Source organism: Aulonocara stuartgranti, assembly GCF_965226115.1.
Source record: "Aulonocara stuartgranti genome assembly, chromosome: 2".
Classification (NCBI taxonomy): Eukaryota; Metazoa; Chordata; class Actinopteri; order Cichliformes; family Cichlidae; genus Aulonocara; species Aulonocara stuartgranti.
In genome coordinates, this window is record NC_138940.1 from 38627552 (window position 1) to 38648645 (window position 21094).

A 21094-nucleotide genomic window follows, 5' to 3' on the forward strand; every position below is an offset into this window, starting at 1 on the left:
TAAGTTGTCTGTCCAGATATCAGATAATCCATCTCATTGTCATGATTGTCCACTGATAATACCAGTGAAGACAAGTGTAGACAAAAGATCTTTAAGCTCTGCCTTGTGCCACTCTACAGCTGAAATATTATATTTAGTTTCATCTTTTAAAAAAAAAAAACATTATTGAGGGGAAAGACACACAGCAAAGGGTCACAGGCTGGACTCTGACACTCTGACCATGTGGCATGTGGCCACCTGCTTTTTCTAAGCTTTTCATGAACTTTAACATTTAACATGCTATACAGGCCTGTATAGTTTGAGCTGTAGCTCTTTGCTCTTGGGTTTTATCTGCAGTTTCTCTGAGCATTTGCTGGAGTGCCCAGTCCTGGGAGGACTCTGGTCACACTTGCTGATTAATCAGTTGATCAAATCCATTTTATTAGCAGCCCTGTCTGCTGTTTACCCTCTTAATTCCTATGCAAGCAGGAAGGGTGGACATAGGTTTTCATGTAACTGAATAGAGTCCCGTTGAAGGACACAATCTACCCAGTGTATCCTGGCATCTCATCCCATGGACATGGCTCACATGGAAGGCATCCGAGAATGATGCCCAAACCACCTCCGTTTGCTCAGCCAGACTCAGTGTCTCCCGCCTCCCTTGGAATGGCGTACGACTTCTGTCAGAGGTGAGAGGACATCCCAGTCTGCCAAGCAGACCTCTGTCTTTTTCTCTGCTATCTGATTCCAATTCAGGTCTAATGTTACAATTAAGACAAACAGCCATCAGCCTGTTACCTAAGGTCTCCTAGTGCCAAGTACACTTAAACACTTGTTGTTATTGACAAGCTGCAGACAGGCCATTGTTCCCATAGTTCCCAGTGTCCCACCCGAGGATACAGCTGGCCACTTGTAGATTTGAATGCTTTAATATAAAACACTGCTTTGAACGCTAAACATCCAAAGCAATGTTATACTTTTATGCTAAATGATTTAAATTATAGTTAATCTCTATTATACTGCACACTGCAGCACTCTACTATAACGTTCTGGTTTCAGTTAGCCAACTTCTAGTGTTTGTGGGATTGACGTTCAGCCACTTTCCAGCAAGCCTTGGTTGCATGGACATAGAAAACACTATGTGTAAAGTAAAAGTGGGCTGCATTTGTCAAAATACATTGAATATCTTTTATTAGTTGTTTTTTTTAAATCCATCTTTATATGTAAAAATAAACGAATAAAAAAATAAAAGTGTCCAATAATAAGTTTTCAGTTATTCACTGCCTACACAGAAAGGTCTTGTCGGTGGGATCCTAGATTGTGTTTAAGTCAATGTAGGACTGCTTTATATTTATGGAAACCGCCATCTTTTTGACTGCAAAACAAGCTATGCTATATGGAACAATGTTATTAGCAAAACCTTCCTGTGACAAACTCAGCAAGAGTAAACATGCAAGCTCTATGCATGTGGAGGTGTGCATTTGACATTTCCAGAGCTCCATTAAACTTTCTTTAGGATTTTTTTTAATTTTCTCGTGGATATTAAAGGACCAATATTACAAGAAGTAAAGTTCCAGTTTGACAAATTGCATTATGGGTCATCAGGGATAAGAGATGATTCTAAACTGGGTTTGTTTTTTCCACGACGCTGCACAGTGAAAATGAAAATGCATCACTCATGAGGTAATGAGTCTGGTATAAATCAGCTGAGCAGTTCTGATATAATCACAGCAATCTGTTTATCATCCACATTAATTTTAAAATGAGCATTGTTCCTCACTGCCATGCATTATGTTGGAGGTCACTCCACTGACTTCATTATACATTCCTACGGTGTAACTGCACGATGATGCAAACAAGTGTTGTATTCTTCACTTAGTTCTGATAAAGAGCTTTGTAGGCTCCACATTTTTTTATCATAAGTGGGGACTTTCATCTGCAGTCATAACTCTGAGTCTTGTATAAATTGGATTTACCTGATTATTTTTTTCTCCTTGTTAACTTTCCAGCCTATCGTTCTTTTATCTCTGCGTTAAGGGAAAACTGCTATGTTTATTTTTAATTATTTAAAATAACACGGACATAGAAGACATAGAAAAGGACAAAAGTGCTGTAGAAAAAAGGCAAACATGACATTGTACAGCAGTTCTACTATGTGTGACTGTTTTTTAAATTGTATTTAATCAGAGAGTAAAATTCTTCAGATTAGGAATCTCTGTTGAAATGGTGTTCTGGGTCAATATTGACATATAGGTTTTGCAAACCATAATGTTAATCTTTAATATCTTTGGGAATTTTTATGTTATTAATTAGAAAAAAGTAGTGCATTAGGGATAACTAAACTTGTAACTTTGTATCATTTTAAGAGTAATAATCATTTATTATTCAAAACAACACAAAGAAAGTTTAATAGTCAAATAAGTAGTTAGTCTCATTTTTGTGTGTTGACAATTTTCCCAAAGATTTGTTTAATACAATATGTGTTGCCATTAAGACGTTTTCAAATTATCAGACAAAAAGGGATATTTTTGAGCCAAAATGGCCAATAGACTGGAATTTTAATATTATATATAACTATTACTTTTCTACTTCTTTTGAGCACTTGAATCATTTTCCTCAATCATCTGTCTCACCCAAAGATACAACGAGACTAAGGGAGCCAGAGGTCCAACCACCAAGCTTCTGATTAGCAGAACTATCCTAGTCATAGTGTAACAAATCCTCAAAATAATAAGTAGACATATGTGAGGCATATACAGGTTAATAAAAGCTACCATACTACCTGTGTGTGTGTGTGTGTGTGTGTGTGTGTGTGTGTGTGTGTGTGTGTGTGTGTGTGTGTGTGTACCCAGTCTTGCTTGCAATGTTTGCAAAGGTAATTTAGTCCATTGCTATTTTAGCCTCGCTAACAAAATGAGTAGCTAGTCAGGGGATGACTATGAACTTTGATTCTGTCTTGGACTTATTACCACATATAACTGCAACAATAATATTTGCATTTCCAACACCTACACTAACAATTTGTTAGATGGTGCATGACGCTTGATAATCATCAGCTTGAGCTAATGATTATCAAGCTCCATTTTTGTCTGCAAGCAGAGTTACACCATAGCAAGTTCAGTCGAATGACCTTTATTTCAACTTTACAATTAACTCAATTTATAGCTATTTATATATTTGAAGTTGTCTTGTTTGTTGAAGAGGTTTGGCAACAGGCACAATGAATATTTCTAATCTTGCTAATTTCTTTCTTTCTTTCTTTTTTACATAAATAGCTGGATTAGGCCTACAACAGTTTATTGGGTGATATTAGCAATTTGCTTAACCAATATCTATCAGCATTTATATGTGTCTGAAAAAAATTGACTCATTTATATCAGAACATCATGAAATATTGGCATTGCTTTCTGTCTTAAAAATCAGTTTGTCTCTAATTTAGATGTAAATGATCTTTACTTCCATTCAAAGATTAAACTCATAAGTATTAGTAAAAAGCACACTGAATTTTATCATGGCAGTGTTTGGAAATGTTTCATTTTGCACACAATTATGAGCAAACAGGCATTCATTTAGCCGGCTGTATGCAGTGAATCAACAAAACCCCAAAACATGTTGGCATTTGTTATATTCCATAAATGTATGCAAATTTAATTCATTTTGCAATTTTTACAATGCTGACAACAAGATAATTCAGCATTTTATGTCACAGCTTATTGAATACCGATAATTTTCTGTTTAAACCAAATGCAAAATGTAAATACTGGTAAAGGACGAATGTTTATAGTGACTATCTGCAGAAATCAGCAAATCAGCCAGATTTTACTTTTACTGCTGAGCATTACAGCAGTTCCAGTTTTCAAAGCTATACAGGATTCTCAGAAAAAAAAGGATCACTCATGATACTCATTTCACGGCAATTCGTGTGTGTGTGTGTGTGTGTGTGTGTGTGTGTGTGTGTGTGTGTGTGTGTGTGTGTGTGTGTGTGTTTTTACTCTGTTGAGCCTCTTATGAATAGGGGCTTTCCTTTAAAAAAAATATGTTTTGCAACATGTTCAGCTATGATGGTATAGTAAATTAGTGAATTTTGTATTTTCTTATTTGGTCTTTGGCAGTAACATGTAACACTAGTTGTATCTACTGTTGGTAATAGCTAGTAAGTGCAGCAAAAATCAATACAGTTTTCAGATAATTAACTTATTTAAGTATGTATAATTAATATATTGAATGCCTTTAAAATTAGTTTCAAATAGCCGTTAAGGAATTCGAAGCAAGATATAAGCGCATCTCCAATATGAAGCAATTTATCGGCTTAAGACAGATCAGACTTTGTCAAAAGGGCTGAATTATTATGTAAATCCTGTTATATTCTTACTTCAAATAATCACTTGATAGTACCTCATAGGTTTTATGACTGTTAGTTTAGCTGTCAGTGGTTCTCAAACTCTGGTGAGTGTAAAAAATATGGAGTGAAATTGTAACCTAATAGTGTTAACTTCAACAGCACTAAACATTGCTAATTTAATTAGAAAAGGTTGAATAATAGCAAAATGTATTCATAATGATCGGAGAACTTTTATTTGCTACTCCTCTGGTTGGCATGTTCCCAGACAGGAAATACTGAATCATTCATTACTGTCAAATCTCTAACAGGCTCCCTACTGGTGTAGGTGACACCTCAATAAGTAAAACCATTCCCTTTGTTCTCCGGCACAAAAATTCAGAGCGCTGTATAGAAATGGTCACTTACACAATGAGAAACAAAGGGCCATTGCACTCACAAACACAAAGCACAGCAGCTACAGGTAAAGAGTCTCAGCTTCTCTGGTTATTTCCTTTCAAGTCCCAGAAGTCACCTTCGCTGATAAAGACCAAGGACTTCTATTTTCTATCAACAGCTTCTGAGGTTTTAGCGATAAAAAGTGAAATGTTGCTGGGGAGTTTGAGAAAGGGACAGTTTCAATGGAAAAGATGATGATGATGATGTCAAGGTTTTTCTTATGTTCTCGCCACATCTCTTCTTGATAGTTGTGCTAGACATTTTTGGAATCAGTGCATTAGTCCAGGATGTCTGAGTGAAATGCAGCTCTGTTGTCTCTTGGTCGCTCGACAGTTCCAGTATTGGTCAGGTATAATGGTCCTCTTTCACGCAGTTGAAGAGACAGCAGCTTTCTGAACACTTTATCCACAGAGCACATACAAAGTTTGCTCCAGTCATTTTTTGGAACCATATTTAAACAAGAGCCTCTGTTTATAATACAAATCTTCACAGTACATACTTCATGTCTAAATATCATACACATTTGTTATATTATAACTGAATAGAGATACACAGAGAGCTGAAAACTTAGCTAGTCCACAGAAGCAGCACCTTGACTTCATCTCAGCTTGATCGCAATAATATACAAATGCACAGACAGGCATCTGTCTGTCAAAGGCTCCCACACTCAGAATGAGAACTCTGACAGGTGGAACCGGACTATTTAGAGAGAAAAATAGAAGAACAGAATCGCTGTACAAATTTAGAGGGAGGAATAGCGCCACACGGTCCACTTCCTCTGAACTGCACAGGTGCTCCCATTTGCTTGGTACTAGGAGAATCCTTGGCATGCCCCCCTGTGCTCTTTAGCGTTCATTGATAAGGATTTGAAGGAGTAGCAACAGAAGGCTGAAGGCAGCTTGAAGCATTAGACTGTGAGGTGAGGCAGCGTTTAGGAGACTGTTAGATGACATGGTGGAGTGGCCCACCAGTAATTCATTTCCCAAGACCTGGAAAGAGACAGGGAAGTTAGTCTTTTCATCTTTTCATGACTTCCAATCTCTTTAATTGTTGGAAACACTTTGAGTTTCATGTGTCATTACTGCTCATATAAAAGCAGATTAGTGATTAGGTGCCAAACACAGATATGAATTAATGTCCTTGTGTCATCTCTTGTCAAATACAAATTTATCTCTTTCACCTTTGAAATTTCTCTTTTCATTTTCAGTAAAATTAAAATACTTGGACTTTGTGGGAGCTACACAAACATTTCAAAGAATGTGGTTCATACCTGATGTGCTCATTTGATTGTTTCCCCCCACCTCCTGGTCTAGTCTGTATTGGAACCTGCTATTCAGCAGTCTTCTGCAGCTTCTGTACTACATCTCTACCTAAAGTACATCTCAATATAAACTATTCAGTAACCACTTTAACTTAAATCCATCTTGTTCCACTCCCATTGAATTTTTACATATTTATTTTCTTATTTCACAACAAGACACTCAAAGTAAAGTTTTTAGTTATCATCATTGTATACAAAAGCTATGCAGTGAAGCAATGTAGCCCAAATTTGCACTTCCCAATGCAAATACAGGCAGCAACTTGGGTGAAAAATGTGTTTAAAGCTGCACCGTGAAAAACCCTATCAGCTGGGACTCTCCTACAGACAGTGGTGTGTGTGTGTGTGTGTGTGTGTGTGTGTGTGTGTGTGTGTGTGTGTGTGTGTGTGTGTGTGTGTGTGTGTGTGTGTGTGTGTGTGTGTGTGTGTGTGTGTGCAAGGCGTAGATAAAAGTGCTGCATAACTGTGTGGCTAAATGAGACTTGTAGTAAGAAAGCAGTCTGAGTGCTCAAACAGACACGCTGTAAGTACCAGGCCATTCTCTCCTGCTGCTACCAATAATCACAGGACAACCTTAATGATACTTTTAAACTTTGCTTTTACATAGAGAAAGGGAGAAAAGGATTCAGCCTAAAGACAAGTGAGCAAAAATGTAGAGCTTAATGGTACATAAGTACAAAAATCTTTCTATAACTAGAATCTATCTATTATTGTACCTGTTTAGGGATTTGTAATGTGACTATATTCACAAAAGTAATAAAAAGGACAATTTAGCTTTGCTTGTGGTTGACCGTGAGGACTGAAGTAAAGCTAAAGTGGAAGCAAGAGCTGCTTCCACTGCTGAAATGCAGTGAGAAGACCCTCACACACACAATCGCGTTTTGAAATGGTTTCTGTGTCAGATTAGGTGATCATAGTCAAAAATGTAATATATTATATTGTAATGTATTATACTTAATGTCCTCCCCAAGAAAAATGGCTGGCTGCAGTGCTACATTGGACCTTGAACATGCGCAGCCTGCTGCACATGGATGTGCCAAAGACTAGCTGCAGTGGTCCATTGAATATTTATGTGTGCAACTTACATTTTTATGAATAAAATTTAACCTAGGCGCCACAGATCATCACTTGGCAATGAAAACAGTATTTTTTATACTTCTCATTCTGAATAAAGAGAGTGAACTTGCTATTGTGCTGTATGTGTATGCAGAAGTTAAAATGCACTACATATTTATTTGCACTGAAATGAATTAACAAAAAGGTAAACCTTATTTCGAGACTTCCTAATCAGCACCCCACGTCAGCTTGGTTAGGGTATTATCTGGCTAGTATTGTGTTGCCTAATGCAAGTATTAGCAGCAGTATTAGTTATAAAAGTGTCCCATGATGGTCCTATATAAGGGTGAATTCAAATGTCTTGATGCATGTTCAATCATCCAGGTAAGTAAAACTCCAAAAGTTGATCCTGTTCATCTGGACGAAGCGTTTTCAGTGGGAGAAACGTTTCGTCACTCATCCAAGTGACGGCTTCAGACTGATGAGTGACGAATACTGATGAACAGAATCAACTTTTGGAGGTGAATTCAAATGTTTATACCTTAAAAAAAATGGTCATATTAACACGATTTATGTCATTTTTCAGCAGACAAATTCCATTTGGAATACGGAAAATGAGCAGCTGAAACAATAACACAGACAGCAATAAATCTCACTGTCGTTGTCTCGGTCCTGTACAAAATAATTTCAGAAGCCTACAATGTTGCACATCTGAGAAAGTTGTTTTGCCAGAAATGGTTCACTTCTAAACGTGGGATTTTGTAGAGATGCAAGAAAAGAATGACGAGAAAACTGCACACCTGTGTTGGTATTATTGTATCCAGAATGTTCCTCATAGTTTCTATGGTTCCGGGTGGAGAGGTGGTGCTGCTGTTTTCTCTTCTGCCTTGGCTGGTTGTGCTGTACTGGCTGTGAGTCGGCTGTTGGTCTGATTCCCTTCCAAACATCATGAACGCATTACCTGAAACATTAGATATAGCAGTAAAAAACGTTACTATTCCTCAGCAGCAGCACCTTGGTGTTTTCATTGAGTTACATTCATGTCTTATTCAGTCATGACAGATGCCTCCTGTTCTGCGTTGTAAATCTTGCATAAGAGGTTCTCCTAGGCCAAGGCCAGTTTGGATTTGGACAGCATAGGAGAAAAGGAAAAAAGAAAGGCGAAAATACTCAGTATTCTCTTCAAGCATCCAAACTGCACCTGCCTCTCCACATCGACCTCATTAACACTTAGACCGTTTGCACTGGCCAAATAACTGTGAGACGTCTCTGTATCTTTTCTAGGCAGGGGGCCCGAGGAAAGACTGGCCAAAGATTCACCTCGCTACACATACCAAAGATATTCTCAATGTGTACAGGTTCTGTGATAGATATATGCTTGCCAGGGTCAGTAATAAGGACATTCATTATTCACACTCCAGAGCAGAGGTCATAAAAATATGAAGGAAAGAGAGGAAGTTTAAAAATTTGCATGGAAAACAAAGAGACTAGAGAAAGACATAATGCAAATACATGTATGGCAATGGTGACTAATTTATGTTGTGTCAGCTGAGAGTGTCTGAGAGTTACAGTTTAAAAAAGCATTATATACATTATATACAGGGAGTGCAGAATTATTAGGCAAGTTGTATTTCTGAGGAATAATGTTATTATTGAACAACAACCATGTTCTCAATGAACCCAAAAAACTCATTAATATCAAAGCTGAATGTTTTTGGAAGTAGTTTTTAGTTTGTTTTTAGTTTTAGCTATTTTAGGGGGATATCTGTGTGTGCAGGTGACTATTACTGTGCATAATTATTAGGCAACTTAACAAAAAACAAATATATACCCATTTCAATTATTTATTTTTACCAGTGAAACCAATATAACATCTCCACATTCACAAATATACATTTCTGACATTCAAAAACAAAACAAAAACAAATCAGCGACCAATATAGCCACCTTTCTTTGCAAGGACACTCAAAAGCCTGCCATCCATGGATTCTGTCAGTGTTTTGATCTGTTCACCATCAACATTGCGTGCAGCAGCAACCACAGCCTCCCAGACACTGTTCAGAGAGGTGTACTGTTTTCCCTCCTTGTAAATCTCACATTTGATGATGGACCACAGGTTCTCAATGGGGTTCAGATCAGGTGAACAAGGAGGCCATGTCATTAGTTTTTCTTCTTTTATACCCTTTCTTGCCAGCCACGCTGTGGAGTACTTGGACGCGTGTGATGGAGCATTGTCCTGCATGAAAATCATGTTTTTCTTGAAGGATGCAGACTTCTTCCTGTTTCTTGGCCCAGTCTTGACGTTTCAGCTTGTGTGTCTTGTTCAGTGGTGGTCGTCTTTCAGCCTTTCTTACCTTGGCCATGTCTCTGAGTATTGCACACCTTGTGCTTTTGGGCACTCCAGTGATGTTGCAGCTCTGAAATATGGCCAAACTGGTGGCAAGTGGCATCTTGGCAGCTGCACGCTTGACTTTTCTCAGTTCATGGGCAGTTATTTTGCCCCTTGGTTTTTCCACATGCTTCTTGCGACCCTGTTGACTATTTTGAATGAAACGCTTGATTGTTCGATGATCACGCTTCAGAAGCTTTGCAATTTTGAGACTGCTGCATCCCTCTGCAAGATATCTCACTATTTTTGACTTTTCTGAGCCTGTCAAGTCCTTCTTTTGACCCATTTTGCCAAAGGAAAGGAAGTTGCCTAATAATTATGCACACCTGATATAGGGTGTTGATGTCATTAGACCACACCCCTTCTCATTACAGAGATGCACATCACCTGATATGCTTAATTGGTAGTAGGCTTTCGAGCCTATACAGCTTGGAGTAAGACAACATGCATGAAGAGGATGATGTGGACAGAATACTCATTTGCCTAATAATTCTGCACTCCCTGTATATAGACATTTCAACAAATATCAGCAAGTTCTGCAAGGAAAGCTGTAGCATCCTTGTTACATGGCTACAGATAATCAAAGAGTGTGTCAGTGTACTTTAGTTTAACAGTTTCAAGCACTTTGGTTAGCAACACTATAAAAATAAAGTTTGGCCTATGTTATCTTATAAAGGTAAACAACAAAATGCTCACTACGTAAGTCAACAAACGTATCAGCATTGTTTCCCTCTTAAATAACAGGAGAACCTGGCAGATTAAATGCATGTACAGATGTGTGTAAAATACCTTTAAATTAACAATGAAGAATAAGTTAAAAGAATAAACATAAAACCAAAGTTCAAATGCAGCCTATACTTGCTAATTTGATAGTATAGATAGTATAGTACAAATAGGTGCTCTGTTTTAAAGATCAGATATCAATCAGATCTTTAAAGAATCTTTAAGATTCTCTTTAAGAAAGAGGTTTTTACAAGTATCTAAAGCAGGAAAGGACTATTAGTTTTCCAGAGCTTCCATAAGACACACGGGGCAGTCCCAATTTCTCATGTGGCCCCTTGAGAAAATTAATTGCCCACTCCTTTTCTAAACTCTTTTTTTTCTTTCAGAGGTGAGCAAGAAACAAATTCTTAGACACAATTTTTATCCCTTTTTTTGTTTGTTTGTTTCTCTTGGGCTACTAGAAATTTTAAAGTAATGTTATTGTTCTTTAGACCTTGATATCTTATGTCTGTGAAGGTTCTCAGTCATCCAGGTCATTGTAGTCAAAGGAGCTTGCAAAGAAAAGCGTCTTTCTACCTACCCACCAAGGTCTGAGGGATCTTCCAAGAATGGTGTGATTATTTTCCTGAGCACTGATTGGTCAGTAGACAGTGCTTTTGCACATTTATCTCTTTTTTGATCACTTTAACACACCTGGGGAATTAAAAAATTTCCAAAATCTTCAACAGCATTTATTTTCCATCAGTTCTTTAAATAAGATATGATAAGTTTTAAATAGGCTAATAATTACAGGGTTGCTTACATATAATTCAGTTAGAAGTGACTGTCTGAAAGAGCAGGTGGAATTACCAAGAAACCACATAAAGTGCAAATGATCGTGCAACATTTAAAAAAGTGTTTTGTTTCATTCATAAATGAAAGAATGAACCAGAGGGAGTGAGAAAGAGCACACTCTGAATTTTACAAACAGCTCCATCCTATCATTATGCCTGCCATGGAGCTTAATTTGGTTTTCATATCAAGCCCCTTGAATGTCCTGTATTACAGGTTATCAGTGAAAATTATACTGATTACAAAATTCATTTTTTCTGTTTTATCTTACAAATGAAATTACACTGCTCAACCAGGAGTTAAGTGGAAGGATGTGAAACCACAGAAATCAGAGCGAGCCAGCAATTTGGGAAAACAGGATTTGTTTCATCTCTACAGTTGCAGGCTCTGTCTTTTTACCTGTGCCAGATGCAGTTCAATTTCACATAAAGTAATGTACTATATAGTGAATATAATATGAAATATAAATGAGCAAAATTGTTAATATCCCCAGTAAGTCTCCCTGAAGTTTAACCCCTAACTTCATTCTGTAAACACTGAGTGGGTGGATGGAGCAGGGTGTATTTGTTTGTGTATGTGTACCTGCATGCATGTCCATTTTCATCTTTGCTCCTGATTTTCCTGCACAAGTTCCCAACAGTGTTACATTTCATGCACTTACACCTGTCATCCTGTACATCCTGCACACTTTACCCTCTTTTTTGGGAACTACTCAAATCGACTGCAAGTCAGTGGTGGAACGCAGCACTTTGCCTGTGTTACTGTGTATCCATCAAGACAGTGAAAAGATTTTGAACTCAGAAATTGTAGAAGAGAGGCGAATTTGGAAGATAATGAATGCAAGGCCTTTTGCTTTTATTGGATAGGACAGTGTAAACTCTAGTTAGAAGGGTGGGGAAGGAGTGTATGTGTGTGGGGGGTAACCCATAGGAAATGGTCTGGGGCAGAGTCAAACTCTCTGTCTAAATAAATAAATAAATCTTGTTACGATTCGGTGTTGTCAGTGTTTTGTTTTAGGCGTGACTGTTATGTGTTTCCTGCTTTACTCTGAAAGTCTGTCTTATCTCAGTGTGTTCAGTTTACGCTTCCTTGTCTCGTCAGTTCTGATTTGCCCCAGCTGTGTTTCCCTCCTGTTGTCCGTTCCCTGATTGCTCCCTCTATGTATTTAAGCCCTGTGTTTCAGTTTGTCAGGTTGGCGATCTTCCCCCCTGGTTGTAAATAGTTTGGTGTTTTGATGTAAATAAATGTCTTAATTTGCTTTGATGTAAATAGTTGTCGATACTTTCGTTTTGGGATTTTTTTGTGGAGACCCGTAGTAGTTTTTTTTGTTTTGTTTTTTTCCTTTATTTTTATTTTCCCTGTGTTGCACGCCGGTTGCCTAGGCCGGGGTGTAACAATCTGGGTAAATTGCCAGATGATTAAACATGCAACTATTTTGCTGGTAATACCTGAAATTAGGAAAGAAAATCAACAGCCTATTTATGCAAAATAATTCATAATTTTATTGAGGGAGTTATATTGGAGGGGTCATAACCCCCCTAACCCCCCTGGAAATTACACCCCTGTGCTCAACCGTTTAAGGCAGGGCTGCCCAATCCCAGTCCTCGAGAGCTACTATCCTGCAGCTTTTAGATGCATCCCTACTCCAACACAGCTGAATCAAATGGTTTGATTACCTCTCCAGCATGCCATCATGTTTGGCAAAGGCCTGATAACAAGCCATTCATTTGATTCGGGTGTGTGGGAACAAGGATGCATCTAAAAGCTGCAGGACGGTAGCTCTCGAGGACCGGGATTGGGCACCCCTGGTTTAAGGTATAGCAATGCATATGACAAGGATGAGCTTGACCATAATTTATGCCGAGAACAAGCCCAACACCAGCAAGGAGAGAAAACTGTTGAAATTGATTGGCCTTCTTCCCCAAGGAATGAGCGACCCCGCAGAACTGCCAGCATGGTGCAACCATGACCAGGACCTCAAATCTGATTAAGAACTTTTCATCCCAGATGCCACTAAAATTCATCAAGAAATGTTCCCTGTTCTAAATTCTGTTCTAGATCCAGTGACAACAAATATATAAGAGCTGCAATGTGTGACAAAACAAAATGGGCAGGCAGTCACAGTATACTTTCATCAAGTGTAGGAAATACATATGCAAGACCCAGCAAAATAGTCCCTCATGTGTCATATAGATCAGCAGACACGGGCTATTTGTTTTCCAGAGTGGCACTAATCTAGTCCGTTTCACAGAAGTAAACAGTTAGTTACCAGAAAACCTTCCTTCATTTATATTTGTTCAAGATAAACATATTTCTTTCTGCCTACAGTATATCTTGATTATGATTGATTTTTCTTTTTTCATTACATTTTGTCATGAGTATCACTTCTGTACATACGTGTGTTTTAACAGCGGTAAATTCTAAATATTAACCATACATGTGGTCTCCAATGCTTGCCATTGAGAAAAAGTAAACATCCATAAACTGCTATGGTTGTACCCCGCGTCTCGCCACGTGGCGGCTGGGAAATGCTTCAGCGCCAGCAAGTCCCTGACATGGATAAGCGGAAGAGAATGAATGGATGGTTGTGGTTGTATTGATTTAATAACACAATAAATGTTGGCAGAGTAACAAAAATATTGACATTACACAGGCAAGGGTTAATCTATAAACCAAAACTTACAAAAAAGGCGCATTAACCCTTTCTTTTGAACCACATATCACCAGTTAAACAGGCTGCCAACAGCATAGTCTAATGATTTATTCCCAAATATCTCTAAATGAACACAATCCTACAACAAAAACCTGAGTCTGTGCACTACTTTGTTGACATTAGAGTAAAAAGGTAGCACTCACTGAGACAGATGTTGTCTGTGAAATATCCCAGGAAATTCTCACACTCTTCTCTCTGGCTCCCACTGGCTGAGCATGAGCACCATGGGGCTACGCTGGACGTGGAGTTGTCAACATAGTTGGGAGTTATTGTACTTCCTGCAGAGAGACAGCGCCAGCCGTCAATCAATATTAAATGCGCATTGCTTTTGAGTTGTTACACTGTAATCATGATGCATTATTTTCTGAAGCCTTAATGGACTCTGCATTCCCTATACACTGACCTGATGTAAAAGCATGGTAATATTATAACACCACAGGTTAGATTAGCTGCAGTCATATTATATAATAGAGTGATGCTGAAAAATGCTCCAATTTTCTCTTTTTTAGGTCACAGAAGTCTCTGGCATTGAGATTGTTTTCTGTTCCCCCCGCGCCCCCCAACATAGTGTTGGTGGGATTTCAAGTACTTTAATAAATACAAGACAAGAATGAAAACGCCAAGTGTGTGTTTGTGCTGAGGGGCACCATTTGAGATTCTTGAAATGCATTAGGTTAGCTCCTCTTTCCAGTGCATGGAAAAGAAATGTCTGCTCTACCTGCTCCTGTTCTTTTGCCACCTGTTATAAAACAGATTAAACCTCACTCTGCATAAAGAGCTTCAGTTTTTTCTGCAATGAGAGATATTTATACTTATACCATCTTATACCAAGCTGAACTTTGTCTTTTCGTTCTCCCACTCAATCTTAACCTGTTCTGTATTTATTAATTTAGCTTCTAGCTAGCTTTTGCTCATTCCGGTGCATTTAAGGCTGCACAGTTTTCTCTTTCCTTCTCTCTCCCAACATATGCCACACAGCGTCACTTACATACTGTCTTTTTCCTCCTACAGGTGGTGATTTTATGTTTTCGACTGTGTGTTTTCGCTCTCCGTGTTACATTCCAGATGTTCACATACCTATAAGCCCTGTGTAGGCAAGGAGGCAGGCTCCATAGTTCTCTTGCTTGCAGCCACTGGCAGATGTTTTGGACGGTTCACAGTCATACTGAAACTGTGCCAGACGAGACCTATAAAAACACAAAATGCATACTAGTTAGGAAGAACACAACAGAACTCTACATTTTTATCTAAAAGGTTTGCTGATTTCATTTTTACATATCATTTCTTACTCTAAGTAACTTAAGTTATAACTCAGTCATTTAATTAAGAGTTTGCTGCTCCAACATTAAAGAAATATTGCAGGCCATGGTGAAGAGTGAAAGCACTGAGCTGTAATGTGAAAGTGATAGAAAGAGTAATATATTTCATTCCCCAGACCTGGGATCATTAGTAAAGCCCTCTGAGTCTAATGGGGCTGTGGAAAAATAATGGCCATGACCAGAGATAGCAATGAGTGATAACTCTGATCCATCTGGCTCTTTATCTGTGCTAAATATTTAATGTGTTATTCCAACAGGCTCTCTGGGGTGTTCTAACCACTGGTGGTACAAAGCTTTAGGGTAAAACAGCAGGCCATTTTGTTGATTGAGTGGCTGTTTATTTAGTTTCAAAGAGCCATACGATTGAACAGCACTGGCCTAAATATGTATGGAGAATACAAGTAAAATCTATATCCAAGAAAAACAAGAGAAACTAGAGTATTTAGCAATATCAAAGCTGGAGTAAACAATTATCTTAGTGCCGTGTGTTGCTGTATCAAAATAAGATGCATAGTGATAAATGCTTTCCAACAAAAAACTTTTACTCATGCAGGTTGCTGAAGAAGGCTGCATTTAGAAACTTTTATTTTTTTCTTCTTCTGGGAGAAAATGCCATCTGCAATTGATTAACTAGTTGGTAATACCCTCGCTCTTACTTTGAAAGAGTCGTTTTTGCTGTTCAGTCCTTTCCGTTTCCTGCTTTCTCACCAGCTACCTTCTCCAGAGAGAAACTCTAACTTCAGTAGCTGGTGATGTTAGTCTTGTTCTGCCCTGGAAAATTTACTTCAGGCTTGAATTACCCTCTAGCCAGAACCTGTAGCAGGTGAAAAACTGGTTTTGGCTCCAAAGCAGAACAAGAAGTACAACCGTGACCTCACTGGGGAGGTGTCTGATTATATCTGCTGGTTATTTATTTCCCAAAAACTGAAAAAACTGTTGAAAAATTATATTTGTAAGGAGAAACCGATAACATGTTGATATTATATAAATAATTTACGGATGCAAGCAAACCTCCTTTATGTTTTGATGCATACATTTGCCAAGTGGAGTCTGTTATTAGTCTATTATTACGTATTTACTTCTGTTCCTACCTGCACACATAGTCAGCTTTGCAGATCCTCATCTGTGCAATGCAGTTGGGTTTATCCACCGTTTCATACGAGCAGCTGGGCACAATGGTCTGCCTTCGACGCTCTGCACAGGCTGTGTCCGTACATGGGCAGAAGAGCAGCTCATGTGTATAATCAGCAGGAACACGGTCAAAGAACCTGCGCAGGGCCTTATTGCATTTGGGCCGGTTGCACAGGCCTGACTTGGCAGTGGGTTTGATACAAGCCGAGACATATTCTGTGCGGAGCTTCTGGCACAAGTCGTCCACATTGCAAGCCTTGGCTGCATCCAGGCAGCGATTCACAGTTGTCATGCCAACATCAGAGTCTGTGGACGGAAGTAAGGTTAGTGACAAGGTTTCAACAGAAAACTAATCGAGAGGTTTTGTGTGTATGTGAATGAGAACATAAGCATGTACTAGTTTACCAATTCATCCTGATGAGATGTAATCTCCTGTTGTTAAAACATCAGATAAGGAGTTTGGAATTGAACATCAGGTTTAAGGAGGAAGTGTGTGTGTAAACAAAAAATGGGGGACTTGTTTTTGACTATCAGAAAAACAAAAGGAGCATCAGACGAAGAGTCTGGCCTTCAGTGCTTTTGAACATAGCACAATGTCATAATTTTGAATGATTGGTTGATTGCTTTATTTCAACTCTATATTTAACACCCCTCTATGACCTTATACTGGAGAAAAATTTTTTTTTTTTTAAAGTGTTTCATATTTGGTAGAGCGCAGTGATTAGCACTATTGCCTCACATCAGAAGGTCCTGAAGGTGCGAATCGAGCCAGGGCCTTTCTGTGTGAGGTTTGAATGTTTCTCTGTGTTTGTCTGGATTCTCCCCTTTGCAGTCCAAAGACATGCAGCTAGTAGGGTTAGGTTAACTGGTCTGTCTAAATTGCTCATAGATATGAATGAGTGTGTGAATGGTTGTCTGTCACTCTGTTAGCCCTGTGACAGACTGGAGAACTGTCCAGGGTCTACCCTGCCTCTGGCCCTATCATAACTGAGATGCGCTCCTTTAATCTGAATATTGTGAATCTTTGAATTTAATTTGCCTTTTAAATTGTACCCCGTCCCCCAGCCCAACAGAAAAATTATGAACACTCAATTGTTCCTTTTTTTCTAATTTGAATTCCACAGGGTCGCAGAATTTAAACATGACAGTAAGAAAAGAAAAATTGTGCTTTCACAAAACCCAGTAAGACGTGCAATTCTTGTTACTTTTCTGCAGAATGTACACCAGAACGTTTACATGTATTTACCCACACCTCCACAAAGTAGGTTAAAGAAGGTATTACCAGAGAACAGTAAAGAATTTTAATGTATTATTATAGAGTCCTTAACTTACGACATAAAGCGCCTTGGAGTATTTGTTTTACTGATTTGGTGCTTAAAAAAAACCTGAATTAAATGCAAAGTGATTTCTGAGTTGCCATGTCCTTTGCTTTAGACAAGACTGAAATGCTTGTCAACAGCTAAAATACTTCACTATCAGACTTTTAACTACTTACTTTTTATCTTTTACTTTACAAGATCTCATCTTCCATTTCTTATTTCATGGTGACTGTAAATCTTCAGTTGTATGTAACATCCAATAGCACAGGTACACAAACTTACACAAACAAGTTATCTTTTGCATCAGAACACTATTGTTATACTAATGTAATATTGAATTAAAGGTTTTGACATCTAAAATTAAGAGTCTATGAGGTAAAATTTTAGATGTCATGACTAATTATAAATTAACATGAAACATAACATGTTTCATTATATTATAGGTAAAATATATCAAAATCATTAGGAGTTTTTTGTTTGTTTGTTTTTTTAACTAAGGATGTGTTGGATTATAATGCCCTGCATATAAGTTACTGTTCACTTATGCTTCCTGTTTTTTCTTACTGTGTGGAACTGTGGGGCATGACCCTCAAAACAATAAATCCAATAGTTATGTTACAAAAAAAGAGTAATAGGGGTCATTAACAAGTCTGGATATTATGATCACACTGAGCCATTGTTTCTCAGGTTCGATATGATGAAACTGGTTTAAATTAAATGCAAACAAATGAAATGTGTTGTTGTTGTTGTTGTTGTTGTTGTTGTTGTTGTTGTTGTGGTGGTGTGTGGGGTTTTTTTTTTTTTTTTTTTTTTTAAACAATGCTAATTAAGTTCAAGCTAAATCTAAGGTACTCTCAAACTGCGTGTGAAGGTTTTTCTCAGTGTGGGAGATTAAGTTTGACTTGAGAGATTTTTTTTCTATTTTATTATAATAAAGCAAAGAAAGAGATTCAACAAAGATTTATTTCTGTTGTTGGGATTAAATTGTGGAATGATGTTAATATGTGCATAAAAATGTGCAATTCATTATTCTGTTTGTTGATGTTTGTTAATGATAAGAATATAGGCGGGGCATAAATATAGGGACTACTGAGCCTGTTCAGTGATTTATTAGTATTATTATTATTATTGAAGAGTGTTATTTTTTTTTTGCTCGTAATATATGACGACTGAACTAATAAATATATATCAAATATCAAATATTTCTGTGTAGATCTGCCACTGAAATGAGCAGCACAGTGATTGCAGCTTTTGCTACTTTGTGACAATTTGTGAATGAGCCTTTGGGATTTATGTTGGGAAATGTGGAAGTGAGCTGACCTCTGTGAGTTGTGTACTTCAGAGATGAGTGATAAGCTTGTTTACATATATATATTTTTAAAGCTGGCAGGTCCTCTGGTCAAACTAGATGAAGACAGCGGTGCAGTTTATGAAATGTCAACGGAGAAAAGTCAGCAATATTTTAATAACTGATTTATTTTTAGTTCTTTTTTTGGGCTAAATGCCAAATATTTGGTCCCAGTTTTTAACATAAACATTTGCTACTTGTGTTCATTATTTATGAATTTGGTTTTGTTGTGTTGGTTCCAGTCCCATTCCCAGCAGATTCATATAATGTAGAGCCAAAACATGGCTTTGGCTCTTGATAACAATGACCACATCAGTATCAAAACCTGATTTCAGCTGTTCTTAAATAAAACTTTGCCTCATTTGATAAGGGATATTTAGTTCAGTCTGTTGTCATTCGGTGTTATATTAAGCTAGTATGTTCTTTTCATAGGCCAGATTTGGAATAGTCACTTATTTTAAGACAGTATCAAAAAATGCCTCCATTAGTATGCTTTGACGTTCATGGATTATGTTATTTCAGCTGAGTCTGAGATGTGAATGTTTATATTGGGCATGTTTACAGTGAAAAGGCTTTGGCGTAATGTTGTATACTTAATAGAACACAAACATCTTCAAAGGGTAAAGGGGTTTACAATATGGTGAAAGTTAATGAAGGTTGGTGAACTTGCCAGCAGAAATAGAGGCCAAGCGGACATAGTTGTAATCCCTCTCCACTGTCTCATAAGGGTAACTCTCCACCAGCTTGAGTCCTGGGGAAAAAAACAACACACAGTTAGGAATAAAGGCTTCAGTAGGCACTACAGTTTATCTAAATCTCAAGAAACACAAATAATGGCATGTAGTCATTTTTATTTAGTCACTGAGACTCCAGTTCACTCAGTCATAAATTACACACACATTCCCTCAGCTTATTATTCATTTGTCAGGGTTATTGTGTTATTTTCAACCCACTCGCCAATGCTGGCATTTACGTTTCTGTAGCCACATGTATAATCCAAACATTTCTCAACCTAAAAAGGGTTTCATATCTATATTTATATCGACATTGCGGTATTTTTAAACACTCATGGTGCTCTTTGTTTTCAGACAATAGAATGGGGGTAAGTATAATAACATCTATGAACATAAATAACAAATGATATACTTTATTGTACACCACATGTGGAATCCCCCAGTAATCCAGTCCTCTTATACAGGCTTGCTTACAGCCTCTGGCCACAATTTAATTTTCCGCCACACACTTCCTGTAGACCTTTTCATGAAATATGAACACTAGTTGCATTCTTAACGGTGCCTCAAAATAACTGATTCTTGATTAATTGTTTAGGTTGACACTGAGAACAGTTCACTTTATTTACAAATGTCTGGAATCTATCTATTATCAGTGACAAAGTATTCCTTGGGGAGCCATGAGAAGACTGGAACCAGCCTTTCAGTAGGAGAGTGCTCCTCTGTCTGTTATCCTCCTCAGCCTGTTGCTTCTTGCTTTGATTTTCTGCTGTGCCATGTTGTTTGATGAACAGCGCAACTGATATATGAGCCTCTATTGGCCTTTCACAGATAAATAAGCATCGGTGTGTATGTTATCCAATATGTCTGTTTTTTCTTTTTACTGAATCTAATGTTGATAAATTGCATTTCATTTAAAATTTCTCTCTCATAGGTTACCCAGCAGAGTGCCTTCGACTTTATTGCTGGCTGTACCTTTCAGCACTGCCCACACCACATACGATACGATCACAGCAAAGCGGACGGTGGTGAAAAGTCATGCAGTGTCTTTGTAGTAAGTTGCCAATTAGGTTGCAAAAACATTGCTTTAAAGTTAATAAATATCTCATTATTTTCCCTTTACTTCAATGTAACTTTAACATGATCTGTGTTTATCCGGTATAACAGCCTGTGACCCGAGCTCTGCTTCACAACGCATTTTAAATTTCACCTAGCTATTCCAAATATGTTAAGTATTGAAACTAAGCATTAACGTAAATTGTTGTTGTTGTTTTTTAAGTAACAATGTAACAAATGATAAAACACTGAGTAGAATGAATTATAAGGTGCAGAAAAACCAAATGTAAGGTCCATATGAGGGCATAGGGTGTCAAGAGGGTAGCAGAGTATTGGCTGGTGTATGATTACTAATTTTTATTTATTTTTTTTTTTTAACGCTCTGGATCTGCATATGCACCCAT

At 37.8% G+C, this 21094-nt stretch overlaps 1 protein-coding gene across 4 annotated transcripts in view; it reads right to left on the reverse strand.

The window, feature by feature from the left end:
* Nucleotides 1-4372: 4372 nt before the first annotated feature.
* The window catches only part of gfra4b (GDNF family receptor alpha 4b), a 57392-nt gene continuing 40670 nt past the window's right edge, over nucleotides 4373-21094 (reverse strand). For 2 of the 4 annotated variants that reach the window (XM_082507763.1, XM_082507764.1), the window contains 6 exons: nucleotides 19574-19654; nucleotides 16197-16542; nucleotides 14864-14973; nucleotides 13930-14064; nucleotides 7931-8091; nucleotides 4373-5745 (listed from right to left, as the gene is read on the reverse strand). In XM_082507763.1, the coding sequence (XP_082363889.1) occupies nucleotides 5602-5745; nucleotides 7931-8091; nucleotides 13930-14064; nucleotides 14864-14973; nucleotides 16197-16542; nucleotides 19574-19654 (977 nt within the window). In that variant the 3' untranslated portion in view covers nucleotides 4373-5601. The remainder of the gene's footprint in view (nucleotides 5746-7930; nucleotides 8092-13929; nucleotides 14065-14863; nucleotides 14974-16196; nucleotides 16543-19573; nucleotides 19655-21094) is intronic. The other 2 variants (XM_082507761.1, XM_082507762.1) reach the window with 1 other exon arrangement.